Source organism: Podarcis cretensis (assembly GCF_951804945.1).
Source record: "Podarcis cretensis genome assembly, chromosome: 18".
Lineage (NCBI taxonomy): Eukaryota > Metazoa > Chordata > Lepidosauria > Squamata > Lacertidae > Podarcis > Podarcis cretensis.
The window spans coordinates 12,964,636-12,983,309 of NC_137188.1; the positions used below are offsets into that span (position 1 = coordinate 12,964,636).

Below are 18,674 nucleotides of genomic sequence, written 5' to 3' on the forward strand. Positions count from 1 at the left end.
TAATAATAATAATAATAATAATAATAATAATAATAATAATTTTAAGCTTTGCTTGAAAACGTGAGCTCAAATGCTCCCAGGCCTGTTCTCCCTCAATTCTTTGCTCTGTCCTCAAAAACAAAAGTTGGAATGGGAACCCCAGAGGTCATGCAATCCAACCCCCCAGTTTTGGGTGCTCATAGCCTCTTTTTTTCTTCCCTCTTCTTCTTTTCTCTAGGGAAAGGCACAGAAAGAGGCGCCTACCCGTTCGGAAGAGACATGCCGGCTCTGAACCAGGTGAGCAAAATTCCTTAACTTATCCATTATCTCCTTTTGCTGTTCGGGGTTTGCCGGTACGGATATTGGCCGGCGTTTGGTCTCCCAGAACCCACCAGCAAATGGCACAAAAGCTCGGGTATTCATGGGTATTTATGCAGATAGACTGCTGCAGAATGTGGAGGTTTCGTTCGGCTACGAGACCCCCAGCAGTTTGCGGAGAAAACTCCCAACTCCGAGAGGCCTTTGCACCTTCATTTTTTGCACCTGAGAAATCAGATTTCCTTGCTCCTTTTTAGATGGTTTCGTCAAGAAAGCAGCGGGTTGGGCTGGATGACCTCTGGAGGACCCTTCCTGACTCTGCAATCCTGTACTCTCTCTCCCTCCAACCAAGACGCTGTTTTAAAACCCACACCGGTTTTCCCCTACGCTGCGTTCCCAAAACAGCTGTGTGGGGACTAGCTCCTCGGTGCAATTTAATTTTTAAAAGCGGAGGAGCATAAATGCCACTGGCGGGTTTTAATGTTCTGCTTTTCTATGTGGGGTTTGGGGGGGGGGGAATTGTTTGCAGGGAGGAGGTGTGGGGAGGGGGAGTGAAGATGGGGGGCAGGATCCGAACGCAGCAGCAGCAAAGCTGCCCCTATAGCTCTGCACTGAGAGCGACTTTCCGCTTCTCCCCAAAGGCGCTAGACCTCATGGTTTCAGGGGGAAGCCGAAACACACGGCCTTCTCTGAAGCCGAGCCGTGGGTCACACAATGGCATATGCTGCCTGGCTGCTTCTCTTGCACCCACAACCAGGCCACAACTGTGCCCCCGAAGGACCAGGTGCGCAGCCTGGGAGTCATTCTGGACTCACAGCTGTCCATGGAGGCGCAGGTCAGTTCTGTGTCCAGGGCAGCTCCATCTGGTCCGCAGGATGAGACCCTCCCTGCCCGCAGACTGTCTGGCCAGAGTGGTGCATGCTCTGGTTATCTCCCGCTTGGACTACTGCCATGCGCTCTCCGTGGGGCTACCTTTGAAGGTGACCCGGAAACGACAACTAAACCAGAATGCGGCAGCCAGACTGGGGACTGGGAGTGGAGACCACATAACACTGGTCTTGAAAGACCTACATTGGTTCCCAGTACGTTTCTGAGCACAATTGAAAGTGTTGGTGTTGACCTTGAAAGCCCTAAATGGCCCAGTATCCCTGAAGGAGCGTCTCCACCCCGGACACCGGGGTCCATCTCCCGAGGGCCTTCTGGCGGTTCCCTCACTGCGAGAAGCCAAGTTACAGGGAACCAGGCAGAGGGCCTTCTCGGTGGTGGCGCCCTCCCTGTGGAACGCCCTCCCAGCAGATGTCAAAGAGAAAAACAACTACCAACTTTTAGAAGACGTCTAAAGGCAGCCCTGTTTAGGGAAGCTTTTAATGTTTGATGTATTACTGTATTTTAATATTCTGTTGGAAGCCTCTCAGAGTGGCTGGGGAAGCCCAGCCAGATGGGCGGGGTATAAGTAATAAATTATTATTATTATTATTATTATTATTATTATTATTATCCCCTCTTTTTCACGGACGCTGTTGTCTTCCTCTCTCTCTCGTACCTGCAGCCCGGCTTCCTACCCGGCGAGATGGGGATTTCGAGCCCCAGCGCATTGTCGCCGACAGGGGTGAAGGGCAGCTCGCAATATTACCCGTACGCCAACAACCCTCGCCGGAGAGGGGCGGACAGCAGCATAGGTACGTGCACGGGCTGGCAGCATCTCTCCTTTCCCACCCTGCTTGGAGAGGCCAGGAATCAGACCTGTTCATTGGCCCATCTAGCTGAATATTGCCTGCACAGGTCAGCAGCAGCCCTCCTTTCCCACCCTGCTTAGAGATACCAGGGATCAGACCTGTTCATTGGCCGATGTAGCTGAATATTGCCTGCACGGGCTGGCAGCATCTCTCCTTTCCCACCCTGCTTAGAGAGGCTGGGAATCAGACATTTACACTGGCCCTTGTAGCTGAATATTGCCTGCACAGACTGGCAGAAGCTCTCCTTTCCCCACCCCCAGCTCTTCATTTATCCCCCCGCCCCCCATTTATTACGGGGCAGAGCAGAGAGAGAGGTGCGTACAGGAAACGCTCTGCTCCGCTTCCAGACATCTGGCATTCATTGCGGGAAAGGAATCTCTGGAATGGAGGCTTGCTGGAGAACTCAGCCATGTGCAAAAAAAAGGGGGGGAGCAAGCTTCATCCCCCCCCCCTTTTAAACCTTGCCTAAGTTATTCTACTTTATTTCGGGGCGGCAGTAGTCAAGGAAGCAGACAATACCCCACCCCCAAATAAATCAAGCCTTTAATAGCCGCCCTTTTCAGTCCGTTTTCTCTGCACAATGAGGTCTAGAAACCTGCCGTCCCGGAAATAAAAACACAACCGAGATTCTCCAGAAGTTGGCAAGCGCAGGCATCTTGCACCGAGTCGAAACATCGCTTCATCCAGCTCTGGCTGGCAGCAGCCTTTGCTATTTTCTGCCTGTCCTTCCCTCCCCAGCAAAGACGCTTTTTCTTGCAAAATGCCCCAAAACATATCCTTTTTCTGCCTGTTCCCCCCTCCCCAGCGAAGATGCATTTTCTTGCAAAATGCCCCCAAACCTATCCTTTTTCTGCCTCCTCCCCCCTCCCCAGCGAAGACGCATTTTCTTGCAAAATGCCCCAAAACCTATCCTTTTTCTGCCTGCTCCCCCCTCCCCAGCAAAGACGCTTTTTCTTGCAAAATGCCCCAAAACCTATCCTTTTTCTGCCTGCTCCCCCCTCCCCAGCAAAGACGCATTTTCTTGCAAAATGCCCTATTATCCTTTCTTCCTGCATCCTCTCCCAGCCCCCCCCCCCAGCAAAGAGGCATTTTCTTGCAAAACCGTTTTTGTGTGTGTGCAAAAAAATAAAATAATAAAATCCCATGAACATTCCCTGTCTGGAAAGGGGCGTGGGGCCGCTCTGCCTGCGCAACGCCGCATGCCCCCCCCCCGCAACGGTCTCCCTCCTGCACAATTTCCTGCCCCTTCCCCCCCCCCCCCGTGTTTCGCTTTCATCCCCCCGCCTTGGAACTAATGAAATCCACCTGCTTTGGCGGAGAGCAGGTTCACTCCGTAAAATGCCTCTCTCTCTCCCCCCCCAGCCCCCTCCGACCTACGGGGTCTTAGCGCCGAGCTTTTGGGCACCCGTCTCCCAAAGGGGGTTGTGCCGCAAAAAAAGGGGAAATTTAAAACATTCCCGGATGCCGGAGCTCCTATCCGGCCGCCGAGACCATATAACACCGGTCCTGAAAGACCTACACTGGCTCCCAGGACGTTTCCAAGCACAATTCAAAGTGTTGGTGCTGTTCTTTAAAGTCTTAAATGGCCCAGTAGACCTGAAGAAGCGTCTCCACCCCCATTGTTCAGCCCGGACACCTGGGTCCATCTCCCAAGCGCCTTCTGACAGTTCCTTCACTGCGAGAAATGCGGTTACAGGAGACCAGGCAGAGGGCCTTCTTGTTGGTGGCGCCCGCCCTGTGGAACGCCCTCCCAGCAGATGTCAAGGAGAAAAACAACTACCAGACTTTTAGAAGACATCTGAAGGCAGCCCTGTTTAGGGAAGCTTTTAATATTTAATAGGTTATTGTATTTTAGTGTTTTGTTGTAAGCCGCCCAGAGTGGCTGGGGAAACGCAGCCAGATGGGCGGGCTATAAATTATTATTATTATTATTATTATTATTATTATTATTATTATTATCCACCTGAGGCTGCCGTGTCTCTGTGCGACTCCCTGTTCCGAATTCTCAGGGCTGGGTGTGGGTTTCACATTTTGGCATTCGAGGTTTCGCGGAAGGGATAACCGTTGGAAATTCAAGCTGCGGGGATACAGTGGTCCCTTGGTCCTCAAACTTAATCCGTTCCGAAAGTCCATCTCAAAACCAAAGCGTTCCAAACCAAGGCGGGCTGCTTTCCCATAGAAAGTAACACAAAATGGATTAATCCATTCCGGACTTTTAAAAACAACCCCTAAAACAGCCATCGAACATGGATTTTACTATCTAACGAGACTATTGATCCATAAAACGAAAGCAAGAATCAATGTACTGTACTATAAAATAAATAAGGCAATATTGTAGATGATAAAGATTAAAATTATAATTTTTCTTGCCTGCGCTGATGATGGTCATGGTTTGGATGGGGGGGGGGCTTTTATCCATTTCCGCAATCAATCAATGAATCAGTAGCTGAACTGGGTTCCACACAGCCACAAAAACAAATGAACCGAAAAAGCCTCCAAAACAAAATCGCAAAATAAAGAGCGAAAACAAAAGCGCCAAACTTAATCCGTTCCGGAATTCCGTTTGACTTCCGAAATGTTCAGAAACCGAGGCGCGGTTTCTGATTGGCGCTGGCGCCCCGGAAACAATAGCCGACAGCCGCGTCGGACGTTTGGCTTCCGAAAAACGTTTGAAAACCGGAACACTCACTTGTGGGTTTTCGGCATTTGGGAACCAAGGTACCACTGTACACAGGTAGCAATATGCAGTTTAGGGGGGCGGTTCCCATTGGGACATCTAGTTGCGCCCCTCCCCGTGAGAACAAGATGTTTGGGGGGAGTCTCTTTAATGCAGCTTATGGGTCTTGAGTTCGAGAATGAAACCCTCAAGATTACAGCACTGAAACCAGGAATACTAAAAATACCCCCAGCCCGTCCCAAAATAGCGAGCTGCGTGGTCATAACCGGAAGAGCGAAACGTCTCGGCGGACCTTTTTGGAAACGGATCGTGGCATCTGGGCTCGCGCCCGTAATAAATCCGTCAGACTTTGTGCATGGCTCGGAGACTATTCTTGTTCACTGAATTTATACGCCGCCCGCGGGTCTCAAGGGCGGTTCGCAGAATGAAATCGGAATATAAAACCGCAAAATTGCACCATCAGAATAAAAAGAACAGCCCCATAGCACACACCCACCCTGGGGAAAAACACCCCAATATTCTGACTCCTACAGAAGTCGGCGAGATTATTTAGAGCAGCAACGTTCAGCTCCTTTAAACCCCAAAATGCATTTTGTAATCTTTCGAGATCTGCGTGTGAATCGCCCCGAGATCTGTGGGTTTGGGGCGCTCTATGAATTCAACAAATAAAATACCATACTGTGTTTTTTTTACTCTAAAATAATGTTCAAAATCTGGGCTTGCCTTATACACGGATAGTATCTCCCCCCATTTTCTTAAACCAGAGTCCCCCCAAAATAGGGGTGTCTTATAGACTGAAAAATATGGAAATAAAAATGAATAAATCTGGGGTGCAGCAGGTTGGGGGGGGGCTTCGGTTGGCAGAAGGCATTCCTGGCGCTACAAAATCTAATCTGGCTCTTTAATTATGTTTGCTAACGCTTTTTTTTAAAAAATTCTCTCTCCCCCCCCCCTTTCCCCCCCTCTTCGTCTTCGCACCCCAAATTCAGACGGACAGCCGAAAAAAGTCCGGAAAGTTCCTCCAGGACTTCCCTCTTCGGTAAGCCATTTTTCCGTTTTACTCTCTGGCAAAGGAGGCTGCAACTGGGGTGTGTTTTCCCCCCTGTGTCGTTAAAGGGAGGGGGGCGCTAACAGCCTGGGCCTCCCATTGGCTGGGCTTCTGTGATGTCACTGAATGCCTGGCGGGTTGCAAACGTTAGGGATGCGGTGAGTTCAAGAGGGAAGCCCTTGCGGTGGGCAGGGCCGGCTGGAGACATTAGGGTACCTGGCGGGGAAAGGTGGGGCGGGAATTAAAGCTCTATATCGGGACCAAGGTGGGAAGTGGGGATCCCTTTCTGGATCAAGGGATCCCAGACCCTGAGATCTCTTTTAGATGCCTTTCTTTGTGTGCCTCCCCCAGGAGAGGTCCGGATGGGGACAACTCGAGAGCAGGGCCATTTTTGTGGTGGCTCCCTTTTGCAAAATGCTATCCCCAGGGAGATTTGCCTGGCCCCTCCATTTAGGTGCCAGGCAAAAACATTCCTCTTCTACCAGGTCCCCTTTGAAATGTGTTTTATTTTTATTTGGGGTTTTTCGTTTTTATTTCGACGGCGTATTTTCTGTTTTTAACGTTGCGGTTTTATCTTGCAAACCGCCCTGAGAGCGATAGGGCGGTATACATTATTATTATTATTATTATTATTATTATTATTATTATTATTACGCTTCGTTGCTTGAGTTTTCTGTTTTATTTTCCGGATATGGAGAGGGGGGTATATGTCCAGAATTTTTCATTTTTTTTGGGGGGGGGTGCTTAATGAAACCTTCAAGCCCCGCAACCGCCCCCCCAATCTTATCCCCCTCCCCAAAAAAAGACATTAGAAGGCAATGGCAGCAGAAAATTCTTCTTTCCTCCGATTCGAGAACTGCATAGTTATTTCATTTTCCCTGGGAAGAGGGGAAGGAATCATAATTGCTTCAGTCTGCAGAATTTTTTGGGGAGACACACATTGCCAATTGGGGTACCCCAAAAAAAGACATCAGAAGGCAAGTCTGCCAAGAATTCTCCTTTCTCCAATTCGAGAACTGCATAGTTATTTTATTTTCCCTGGGAAGGAATCATCCTTGCTTCCATTTGCAGAATATTTTTTTTTGGGGGGGACACTTTGCCAATTGGGGTACCCCAAAAAAGACTGCAGAAGGCAAGCCTGCAAAGAATTCTCCTTTCTCCAATTCGAAAACTGCATAGTTATTTATTTTTTCCCAGGAAGGGGGGCAGGAATCACCCGTGCTTCAGTTTGCAGAATTTTTTTTTTGGGGGGGGGACACATTGCCCATTTGGGTACCCCAAAAAAGACAGCAGAAAGCAAGCCTGCAAAGAATTATCCTTTCTCCGATTCGAGAACTGCATAGTTATTTTATTTTCCCCGGGAAGGGGGGCAGGAATCTCCCTTGCTTCAGTTTGCAGAATTTGGGGGGGGCACATTGTCAATTTTGGGGTACCCCAAAAAAAGACAGCAGAAGGCAAGCCTGCAAAGAATTCTCCTTTCTCCGATTCGAGAACTGCATAGTTATTTTATTCTCCCCGCAAAGGAATCATCCTTGCTTCAGTTTGCAGAATTTTTTTTTTTTTTTTGGGGGGGGGGAACGACGACACATTGCCATTGCATGCACAAAAATACCATCCTGTTTGCAGATTCCCCTTATATTGGGGTTTTTCCCCTTTGCACCTCCCTGTTTTTGAAGCTGCTCTTTTTTTCTCTCTCTCCCGCTGCCTCCACCCTCTTATTTTATTTTATTTTGGGGGGCCTCCCCCCTCCTCCTCCTCACCCCCCCCCCATCCCCGCGCAGCTGCCTGCAAGTCTGGCAGCCTGCCAAGCCCTGGCAGATGGTACAGAGCTATTATTCCTGCTCCGCTCCCCGGCTCCTGCTATGTAATCAAATTATAGGAAAAGGCAATTTGCCGGGTTTCTTATTCTTTGCAGACGGCTACGGTTCCCCCCACTCCGAACTCCCCTCTCTTTTTTTCTCCCTCTTCACCCCCCCCAACCCAAAAAAACCCTGCACCTCTCGCTCCAGTACACAGAACATGCTGCAGGGGGGGAAATGGGGGGGGGGAGATCGTATTTTTATTTTATTCCCTGCAAATCCGTCCCCCTCGAATTGGGCGGTTTAAAAAAAAGAAAATGCAAGATTATTATCATATTTTTTAAGGCTGTTTAGCATGGGTGCAAGATCCTTAAAAAAAAAATGTGATCGGAACTTGGAGGTGTGTGTGTGTGTGTGTGTGTGTGTGTGTACGGTTTTGGAATGGTTTATTATTGTTATTTGTTCCTGGTTCCCTGCAAATCCGTCCCCCTTGAGTTTGGTGGGGGTTTTTTTAAAAAAAGAAGAAGCATTTTTTAAAATTTAAGGCTGTTTAGCATGGGTGCAAAATTCTCGCCATCGAAACTTGGAGGGGGGGCATGTACGGTTTTGGAATCGTTTATTATTATTATTTTTCCCTGGTTCCCTGCAAATTCGTCCCCCCCTTGAGTTGGGTGGTTTGTTTAAAAAAAGAAGCATTTTTAAAATTTAAGGCTGTTTAGCATGGGTGCAAGATTCTCGCCATCGAAACTTGGAGGGGGGCGTGTACGGTTTTGGAATCGTTTATTATTATTATTTTTTCCTGGTTCCCTGCAAATTCGCCCCCCCCCCCTCGAGTTGGGTGTTTTTCTTTTTAAAAAAGAAGCAATTTTTTAATTTAAGGCTGTTTAGCATGGGTGCAAGATTCTCGCCATCGAAACTTGGAGGGGGGCGTGTACGGTTTTGGAATCGTTTATTATTATTTGTTCCTGGTTCCCTGCAAATCCGTTCCCCCATGAGTTGGGTGGTTTTTTTTAAAAAAGAAGCAATTTTTTACAGGCTGTTTAGCATGGGTGCAAGATTCTCATCATCGAAACTTGAAAGGGGGGGGGGCATGTACGATTTTCGAATAGTTTATTATTATTATTTTTTCCTGGTTCCCTGCAAATCCGTCCCCCTTGAGTTGGGTGGGGGTTTTTAAAAGAAGAAGCAATTTAAAAAAAAAAAAAGGTGTTTAGCATGGATGCAAAACTTGGAGGGGGGGCGTGAACTGTTCTCCCCGCTCCCCCCCCCCCCCATGATATATGCAAAGCGAGCGAAAGATCCACGTCATTTTACAAGAGGCTGAGAATCTTCCCGGAGGCCTAAATTCTGCTCCTTTTGAAACTCTGACGCCAGTTTCGGTTTTGTGGTTTTTTGGCGTCTCAAAATCGGTCATTTCTGAATGCGCACCCCCCAATTTGTTCCCTCCCCCCCCCCCCAAAAAAAAAAACCAACACCCTGGGTACGATTTAAGAAGGAATGACGAGGGCATAAAGGATCCATATTAGGGCGGTTCATGAAAAACTTATTTTTTTTAAATGCCTGCTCCAAAGGTCTTCTCTTACTACACTGGGGATTATATAGCTATATATGAAATTTCATGCGTATCGGTTAATATCTTAACCCAGCTCCCCTGAACTGCAATTTCAGCATTCACGACACAAAAGAACGACCAAGTAAACAGCTGTTTTATTTTATTATTAGTAGTATTATTAGATCTGTGAGCTGCCAATTATTAATAATTTTTACATTGTTTTTGATGCCCTGCTCATTTTGGCTGGGTTGGCCCTCTAAGGGAAAAAGGGGGTGGGTACATAACAACAACAACAACAACAACAACAACAACAACAACAACAACAACAACAACAACAGAATAAAACTTCCTTGGCCCGGGAATCGCGGGTTCCTCCGGAGGTGGTCGGAATTCGCACTCGGGACGGACTCCGCGGAAGCTGCCGGCTGGGGATTAAATGGGTGACGACTTTTTCTCTCTCTTTTAACAGGTATATCCACCCAACTCAGGTGACGACTATAGCAGGGAACCAGCCAGCTACCCCCCACCCAAAGCCCCCAGCACTGTCTACCCTGGAGCCTTTTACATGCCAGGTACGACCCCCCTGCGAGGCGGGCCTCCGGAGCATGGGGATTCGAGCCTGGTCCGAGTCGGGGGGGGGGCCTTGACTGAGGGGCCAGGAGGGGGAGACATTTGTGGCCCTCGGGTTGTTACTGAGCGGCAACTCAAAGTGGCCCTTGGCCTCAAGACCTACTGGGCTCTGGGAGTCCCAACAGCATCTCTGGAGGGTCACAGATGGTCCCCAGATCTGCCCTAAAGACAATTTTCCTTCCTTCCTTCCTTCCTTCCTTCCTTCTTTCTTTCTTTCTCTCTCTCTCTCTCTCTCTCTTTCTTTCTCTTTCTCTCTCTCCCTCCTTTCTCTGTCTCTTTCTTTCTTTCTTTCTTTCTTTCTTTCTTTCTTTCTTTTTTTCTTTCTTTATTTCTCTCTCTCTCTCTCTCTCTCTCTCTCTCTCTCTCTGTCTTTCTGGACTCAGCTACACAGCCTGCAAGTAAAACACTTTAAATGTGTTGCAAAGCACAAAATACAAAATACAAAAGCGACATTAGATGGTGAAAGCAAACTATGCCAAATTCAATGTACCTCAGGTTACATACGCTTCAGGTTACACACTCCGCTAACCCAGAAATAGTGCTTAAGGTTAAGAACTTTGCTTCAGGATGAGAACAGAAATCGTGCAGCAGCGGTGCAGCGGCAGCAGGAGGCCCCATTAGCTAAAGTGGTGCTTCAGGTTAAGAACAGTTTCAGTTAAGTACGGACCTCCAGAACGAATTAAGTACTTAACCCGAGGTACCACTGTAATTTTCAAAACTTTTTTTTTAAAAAAAAGCATTTTCATGGAGAAAAAGAGGAACAAACATTTAATGAGGATTTCTTCCTCTCTCTGCCTCTCTCTCTCTGTGTGTGTCTCTGTCTCTTTCTATCTATCATCTATCTATCTATCTATCTATCTATCTATCTATCTATCATCTCTTTCTTTCTGGACTCAGCTACACAGCTGCAAGTGAAACGCTTTATGAACGTGTTGCAATGCGCACTTGTCAGGGGTTCAGGAGCAGAGGCACAGGGAAGAGAGGAGATGGAGAGCGAAGGGGAAGAATCCGAGGGGAGCGTAGGAGAAGAGGACAGTGGACCGAGGGATTCCATGAGTCCCTCCAGCGAATCGGAAGATTCACAGAAGGGGGCGCCAGTGGACAGGGGTAGAGGGTTCCCAAGGGGGACACCCCAGGAGCAAGGGGGCAGCAGGGACTCCCAGAGCAGTAGTTGGAAATCAGGACCAGCTTCCCCACCAGAGCAGAGTGGGGGGGAAGAGTCCCAAGGATCGGGGCCAGTGCATTCCCCACCAGGGAGAGAAGATGAGGCAGGGCTGACCACGCCTCCATCAGAAAGTCGGACAACGTAGGGGAGGTCAGATCCGGCCAGTATCCCGGAAGAGGGAAGCAGTGACCGAAGTAGTGTAACGGTTAGGAGAAAGGTCACTGGGTTGGCGCGAGAGGCAAGTTCAAATGTACAGGAGCGCGGGACAGCAGAGAATGAGGATTGGGAACCGGGTCCTAAAGCCCGCCGGAGGCAGGGGGAGGAGCTAAGCGACTCAGCGTCGGAAGAGTCCAGAAAGGGCAATGCCCCAGCGGGCAGGAGGACCCAGAAGAGGAGAGAGCAGCGGAAAAGGTGGAGCAGGGCTAGGATCTTAAACTGGTGTCAGAGGGGAGGAGACTCAGACGGGACTTCGCCGATCTAGGGTTTGAGACGTAGGGCTGCGCGCTGCGGCTTTGAAATGGAAACTGAACCTCAATAAAGACTTTTGTACATAACGACAGCCTAGCATTGGTCCTCTGTGAGCTGGGACCTAGGGGCAGCTCTGACAGCAATATACAAATGCAACACTAGGGGGCAAAAGCGAGTTATGCCAAATTCAATGTATTTTTTCAAAATTAGTGAAATGTATAAATTTGAAAAGCATAAATATTTAATTTTTTTTAACGGAGAGGAGAAAAGAAACCCTCTTTTATTTTGTCCTCGTCTTGCAGATGGACTTCACAACTCGGCGGACTTGTGGAATTCCTCAACCTCCATCAGCCAGTCTAATTACGGGGCCATCCTGGGAGCATCATCCTCTCCTCTCCCGCAATCCGGCAACTTCAGCAGTCTTCATCAGCACGAAAGGATGGTAATGGCACAGATTTGGGGGGGGGTATAGGGATGCGGGTGGCGCTGTGGGTTAAACCACAGAGCCTAGGGCTTGCTGATCAGAAGGTCGGCGGTTCGAATCCCCGTGATAGGGTGAGCTCCCATTGCTTGGTCCCTGCTCCTGCCAACCTACCAGTTCAAAAGCACGTCAAAGTGCAAGTAGATAAATAGGTACCGCTCCGGCGGGAAGGTAAACGCCGTTTCCGTGCGCTGCTCTGGTTCGCCAGAAGCGGCTTAGTCCTGCTGGCCACATGACCCGGAAGCTGTATGCCGGCTCCCTTGGCCAATAAAGCGAGATGAGCGCCGCAACCCCAGAGTCGGCCACGACTGGACCTAATGGTCAGGGGTCCCTTTACCTTTACTAATAATAATAATAATAATTTATTATTTTTACCCCACCCATCTGGCTGGGTTTCTGGCGGCTCCCAACAGAATATTAAAAACGTGATAAAACTTCAAACATTAAAAACTTCCCTAAACAGGGCTGCCTTCAGATGTCTTGTAAAAGTCTGGTAGTTGTTTATTTCCTTGACATCTGATGGGAGGGCACCACCACCGAGAAGGCCCTCTGCCTGCTTCCCTGCAACCTCGCTTCTCGCAGGGAGGGAACCACCAGAAGGCCGTACGTACAAAATTTCCCAGGTATAGCCTGACAAAAACGATCGAATGGCAGCTAAAATGTCCGGTAATCTTCTGGGGCAATTTTACTAAGAAAACAAGTCGACTCCTTTGTCCCCTTGCAGAATTACCCCATGCATTCAGGAGAAGTGAATGGCGGACTCCCTTCGGTCTCGGGCTTTTCCTCGGCCTCCAACCAGTACGGAGTTTCTAGCCACACGCCCCCCATCAGTGGGACGGAGAGTGTCATGGGTTCGTATCCAAACCCTTTCCTTTTTATTTTATTTTTCCTGTTGTTGCTGATAATCGAGGATTGCGTTCCAGAAATTTGCAGGCCAAAGTTGGAGGCGCTTGCATTTTTTGTGTGGCGTCTGTTGGAATCGTCCCTCGAGTCCAGATGAGGGCAAGACATTCAATCTCGCAAGAGTTGAAGCACGTCTATATTTTGGAATTGCTCGGTTATGCAGAGAGGGTGCCGGAGAGTCGAAAGGGGAAGGTGGAAAATAGCCAAACCGTGGGCAAAATTTCCTTATTGTGGCCAAGTTGTTCCGATGCTCGATATCATTTAGGCACCAACAAATTAGGCTGTTTGCTTTGCTAAAACCCAGAGTGAGTAGCTGTTGTGGTGATAAACCAGCAGAGTGAAGTTTTTGGTAGACCATTTTAGATCAGGCGCTTTTGGGATCTTGCAGCACTAGGGATATTAGACCGAGGGGATTTGAGTTTAGGCAAAGCCAAGAGTTCAGTGTCCTGCGCCAGATCCATATTTCTGCCAAGGGAAGATTAGCCTCTAGGCACAATGATGCATTTGGGACACAGGGCGGGACAGAGAAAATTGGTTTTGGTTGGACCGCTTCCATAGATCTCTTCCGACTCCTACCATCAGATCGTAGCATCGGGATAAGGGACTCATCCGGCACCATCCAACATAGCTGTCAACGTTTCCCTTTTTTAAAGGGAAATCCCCTTTTTCTGAATAGGATTCCTCGCACGAAAGGGGATAAGTTGACAGCTATGCCCTGCAATCCGAAACCAGACCGGACCCTGCTTAGCGTTGCTAACGTGCGCCGGCAAATCTCACGATCAGAAAACCGAATTTCCCGCTGTCCCGATGTCCGCGAGGAATCGGGGAGGGGGGACGCCATTTATTTGCAAGGACCGGGGGGGGGGTGTCCCAGCAGGTTTTTTGAAAAAAAAATTATTGGGTTTCCAAAAAAAATTAAACAAACATACATACATCTTAACTGTACTTGATCCAATCTTAGTAACATTTTTAAGTGACCCCCCTGGCTGAATTTCAGTGTATATCATTATAACGGTTTTCCAAAACCAATTTTCTCATAAAATTAACTTAATCACTTAACATCTTTCTTTGTTTCCATTTTGACTTTAAACATATTGTTCTCTAACATCGCATATTTAAATCCTAAGCTTATCTGATATTTGCAAGTTTTTCCAATTGAGTTATCTTAGCATATTTGGATAAATAGTCTTTGAATTTCATCTGTTCCTTCTGGTCCTCCTCCTCCTCCTCCTTCTGGTCGCGCAGACTCTTCCGGTCAGGCCGGCTAGCTCCGAAAAGTCCATCATCCTCATCTGCCATTCCTCCACTGTTGGGACTTCTTGTGTTTTCCAATTCTTGGCTAACAAAATTCTAGCTGCAGTTGTGGCACAGCAAAACAATCTAACATCTTTTTGGGGGCAATTATAAACCTAGGGGACGCAGGTGGCGCTGTGGGTTAAAGCCTCAGCGCCTAGGGCTTGCCGATTGAAAGGTCGGCTGTTCGAATCCCTGCGGCGGGGTGCGCTCCCGTCGTTTGGTCCCAGCGCCTGCCAACCTAGCAGTTCGAAAGCACCTCCGGGTGCAAGTAGATAAATAGGGACCGCTTACCAGCGGGAAGGTAAACGGCGTTTCCGTGTGCGGCTCTGGCTCGCCAGATGCAGCTTTGTCACGCTGGCCACGTGACCCGGAAGTGTCTCCGGACAGCGCTGGCCCCTGGCCTCTTAAGTGAGATGGGCGCACAACCCCAGAGTCTGTCAAGACTGGCCCGTGCGGGCAGGGGTACCTTTACCTTTTATAAACCTAGGTTCCCCGCAGGTTTATTTCCCTTCCATCACCTGTCTCAGGTACAAAAAACCACACCCCTCTTCCGGCCTTTTCTTTCTGCCGGCACTCCGCCCCCCCCACCCCACCCCTCCCTTTCTCATCCTTTCCTGCTGGATATAGGTTAATCTCTTGGGGAGTGTCGGAAAGCCATTAGTGCTACGGAAATAGATGCATTTGGGTCTAAGCCGCTGTCTAGGGGCCGTCCGACGCTAATGCCTCCCCCTTGTACGTCGGCTACAAGCACGCAGCCTCGCTCTGCTTGGGAATTGGAAGCCGGTTTATTTTATATACCATAGTTTTCGCTCTATAAGATGCACCGGACCATTAGATGCACCTAGTTTTAGAGGAGGGGAACAAGAAAAAAAATATTCTCTCCCTCTCCAGCAAAGTGGGAGGAGAAACGGAAGGTCTATTTTATATACTGTATTTTCCGCTCTATAAGACGCACCCGACCATAAGACGCACCTCGTTTTAGAGGAGGAGAACAAGAAAAAATATATTCTCTCCATCTCTGCTCAGCGCCTCTCCAGCGAAGCGAAGCCAGGAGAGCAAGAGGGATCGGTGCGCACCTATCCTTGCTCCCCTGTCTTCAGCGAAAGCTGCGCGGCCTGCATTCGCTCCATAAGATGCACACACACATTTCCCCTTACTTTTTAGGAGGGGAAAAGTACATTTATAAAATGAAAAATACGGTGTATATATAATATGATTTGTGCTTTCAGTCTTTGCCACGGGGTAACCGGACGGCATCTTTGCAGGGAGAGCGATGCATGTTTTTATTTTTGCACGGTGGAGGGTGCTTGTCTCTGAACGTGTAAATTCCACACACATACACAGACCCGAAAATAAAGAAGCAATCATGGGGCGAAATGCAGACCCATTGCACGAGATGAGGAGGGGATTACTCAGACGGGGCGGGAAGGGGCGTCGTGGTCGGATCAAGGCTCAGAAAGGCCAGGGGCTCTGTTGTGAGAAAACACACACACACACACGGGTGAAGGGGCCTGAAACGCAGGACGTTCTAATCTCCCTCACCCTGCAATGAACCTGTTGCAAAACCCCGGTGGCTATTAATCTCTCTTCTCTTTTATCGGCTTTTATTTTTGCATTTTCGGTTACGAACCTTCGTTTCTCTCCCTATAATATTCCATTAGCTCGACAACCGGTGCAACAACCTAATAACGATGGCGATTATTGATTGCGACTGTGAAACAATTCTAGTTATTTCCTGTCGCGAGAAGGCCTCTTTTCCCCCGACATCCTAAGTTTCCATTTGGTTTTGCCGCAACGTTCACCTCCCTTTTTAGCCTTTGGGTCACGGGTGTTCCTAAATCCAGTTCTCTTAAAAAAATGCTTGGTGGGTACTCTCGTTTTGACTCAAGAAAACCACCATTTTATAGTTCAAATCGGGGAAAATAAATACAGTAAATGGACCAAAGTACAGAGATTCACAAAAGGATTAGGGGTATCCGTAGCCTTGCGTTCCCCGAGAAAAAAACAACTGAATAAATATATCCCTGCATGAGTATTTAAAATGAATTGGGCCTGATCGAAGCAGCCGCCTCGGCTCCACATACCCGCAGGCGATTCTCCTTTCCCGTGTGCCCGTTTTCCTCCTCCCTCACCCTCCTCCTTTCCTCTTGTGCCAGGTAACCGAGGAACCACTGCTGGAAGTTCAGGAGATGCGCTTGGGAAAGCATTGGCTTCGGTAAGTCCCAAAAAGTTTAAGAGAAGCTTTACCTTTTGGGGGAATAAAAGGGCTCACCCCGTATTCTTTGCCTGGCTCCCGGAAAGAAGACAAAACCTTTTTGTTGTTGTTGATTTTGTTTCCCCCTTTTTCAGATCTACTCCCCAGATCACTCTAGCAATAATTTCTCTTCGAACCCATCCACACCGGTGGGCTCCCCTCAGGGAATAACAGGTGAGCTTTTTGCATTTATTTATTTTTGCAGGGGGGTGGGTTTATGTAGCAACCCTAGAACAGGTCATCATCTGTTCTGAAGCAGGCTTTTTAAAAAGAAAAAGGCTATTGCAGTTGTACCTTGGTCCTCAAACTTAATCTGTTCCGGAGGTCCGTTCCGAAACCAAGGTGTGCTTTCCCATAGAAAGTGATGCAAAGCGGATTAATCCATTCCAGGCTTTTAGAAACAACCCTTAAAACTGCAATTGCACATGGATTTTGCTATCTGACAAGACTGTCGATCCATAAAATAAACAGTGTACTGCAGTCATGCAATCAGTCCAGGGGTAGCTGAACTGGCTTCCACGCAGTCACAAAAAAAGAGCCGCAAAAACAGAAACGCAAAAACAGACAGACCGCACTCAAATCGGAAGCGTAACACTCAAAACGGAGCATGTTCGGCTTCTGAAAAAAGTTCGCAAACCGGAACACTTCCTTCTGAGTTTGCAGTGTTTGGGTTCCAAGTTGTTTGAGTACCAAGGGACCGCTGTAATAGCTTTTTAGAAGGGGGACTTTGCTCAGGCAAAACGTTCAGACCTGTTGGGTGCTGGCGTTCATTTTAATTATTTTTGCACGGTTTTACACTGTGGCTTTTGATTATTATTTTGACCGACAATTTCGTGGCTTCACAAGTGGCCTGGAGGCTGCTTTTTAAAGTTTTAAGTGTTTTACGAAAGAAATAAATCTCGCCAGCATCCTCTGTGTTTTGTCCTGGGCCCCTGGCACCAATTTTCTTATTTTCCTTCTACCCTAGGTTCTTCGCAGTGGCCCCGGGCTGGCGGACAGGGTGCCTTATCCCCAAGCTACGAAGGGACACTTCATACTTTGGTAAGATTCCTTCCGGTTCCCCTCCGCTTCCGGAAAAGGGAGCTCGTGACGTGATTCGTAGACTCCTAGAATCGTAAAGTTGGGTCATCTGGTCCAAAACCACTCCGATGAAGGAATAATAATAATAATAATTTATTATTTATACCCTGCCCATCTGGGTGGGTGGGTGTGGGGGACTCCCAGGTCCTGAATGGGGCAACTGTGCCCCCGAAGGACCAGGTGTGCAGCCTGGGAGTCATTTTGGACTCACAGCTGTCCATGGAGGCACAGGTCAGTTCTGTGTCCAGGGCAGCTCCATCTGATACACAGGATGAAACCCTCCCTGCCCACAGAGTGTCTGGCCAGAGTGGTGCATGCTCTAGTTATCTCTTGCTTGGACTACTGCAATGCGCTCTATGCGGGGCTGCCTTTGAAGGTGACCCGGAAACTGCAATTAATCCAGAATGCGGCAACCAGACTGGGGACTGGGAGCAGCTGCCAAGACCACATAACACCGGTCCTGAAAGACCTACATTGGCTCCCATGACGTTTCCGGACACAATTCAAAGTCTTGGTGCTGACCTTGAAAGCCTTAAACGGCCCAGTATACCTGAAGGAGCGTCTCCACCCCGGACACCGGGGTCCATCTCCCAAGGACCTTCTGGTGGTTCCCTCCCTGCAAGAAGTGAGGTTGCAGGGAACCAGGCAGAGGGCCTTCTTGGTGGTGGTGCCTGCCCTGTGGAACGCCCTCCCACCAGATGTCAAGGAAATAAACAATTATCTGACTTTTAGAAGACATCTGAAGGCAGCCCTGTTTAGGGAAGCTTTTAATGTTTAATAGATTATTGTATTTTAATATTTTGCTAGGAGCTGCCCAGAGTGGCTGGGGAAATTATTATTATTATTATTATTAACCCCCTGCAATGCAGCAATCTCCGCTGAGAGATGGGCACCCACCCTCTGCTTAAAAACCCCCACCACGTTGAGTCGGAATCTCCTTCCTCGTCCCTTGGAGCCATGAGTTCGAGTCCTACCCTCCGGAGGAAGGAGGAAACCAGCTTGGCTGATAGCCTTTCTCGTTTCTCTTCCCCAAGCAAAACAAGATGGAAGACCACTTGGACGAAGCCATCCACGTCCTCCGGAACCATGCGGTGGGGCAGAGCAACCACAGGGATATCCACGACTTGCTGGCGTCGGCGGCGTCGGCTCACGGCACCACGGTGGGCACCCTCAGCCAATCCTTCCCTCCCGCCTCTGTGTTGCCAATCGCCAATCGGCACTCAAACCTGGTAAGGGGTGAGGCGAGGCTGCCAGTCCATCCTTTTGCCATTTCGAATTTTTGATATAT

At 48.6% G+C, this 18,674-nt stretch overlaps 1 protein-coding gene across 9 annotated transcripts in view; it reads left to right on the top strand.

Moving 5' to 3' along the window:
• TCF3 (transcription factor 3) overlaps positions 1–18,674 on the top strand; it is a 93,310-nt gene that overhangs the window by 54,562 nt on the left and 20,074 nt on the right. For all 9 annotated transcript variants that reach the window (XM_079960622.1, XM_079960624.1, XM_079960625.1 and 6 more), the window contains exons 6-15: positions 218–276; positions 1,847–1,976; positions 5,700–5,749; positions 9,579–9,681; positions 11,675–11,814; positions 12,578–12,704; positions 16,209–16,267; positions 16,402–16,480; positions 17,274–17,347; positions 18,421–18,615. In XM_079960622.1, the coding sequence (XP_079816748.1) occupies positions 218–276; positions 1,847–1,976; positions 5,700–5,749; positions 9,579–9,681; positions 11,675–11,814; positions 12,578–12,704; positions 16,209–16,267; positions 16,402–16,480; positions 17,274–17,347; positions 18,421–18,615 (1,016 nt within the window). The remainder of the gene's footprint in view (positions 1–217; positions 277–1,846; positions 1,977–5,699; positions 5,750–9,578; positions 9,682–11,674; positions 11,815–12,577; positions 12,705–16,208; positions 16,268–16,401; positions 16,481–17,273; positions 17,348–18,420; positions 18,616–18,674) is intronic.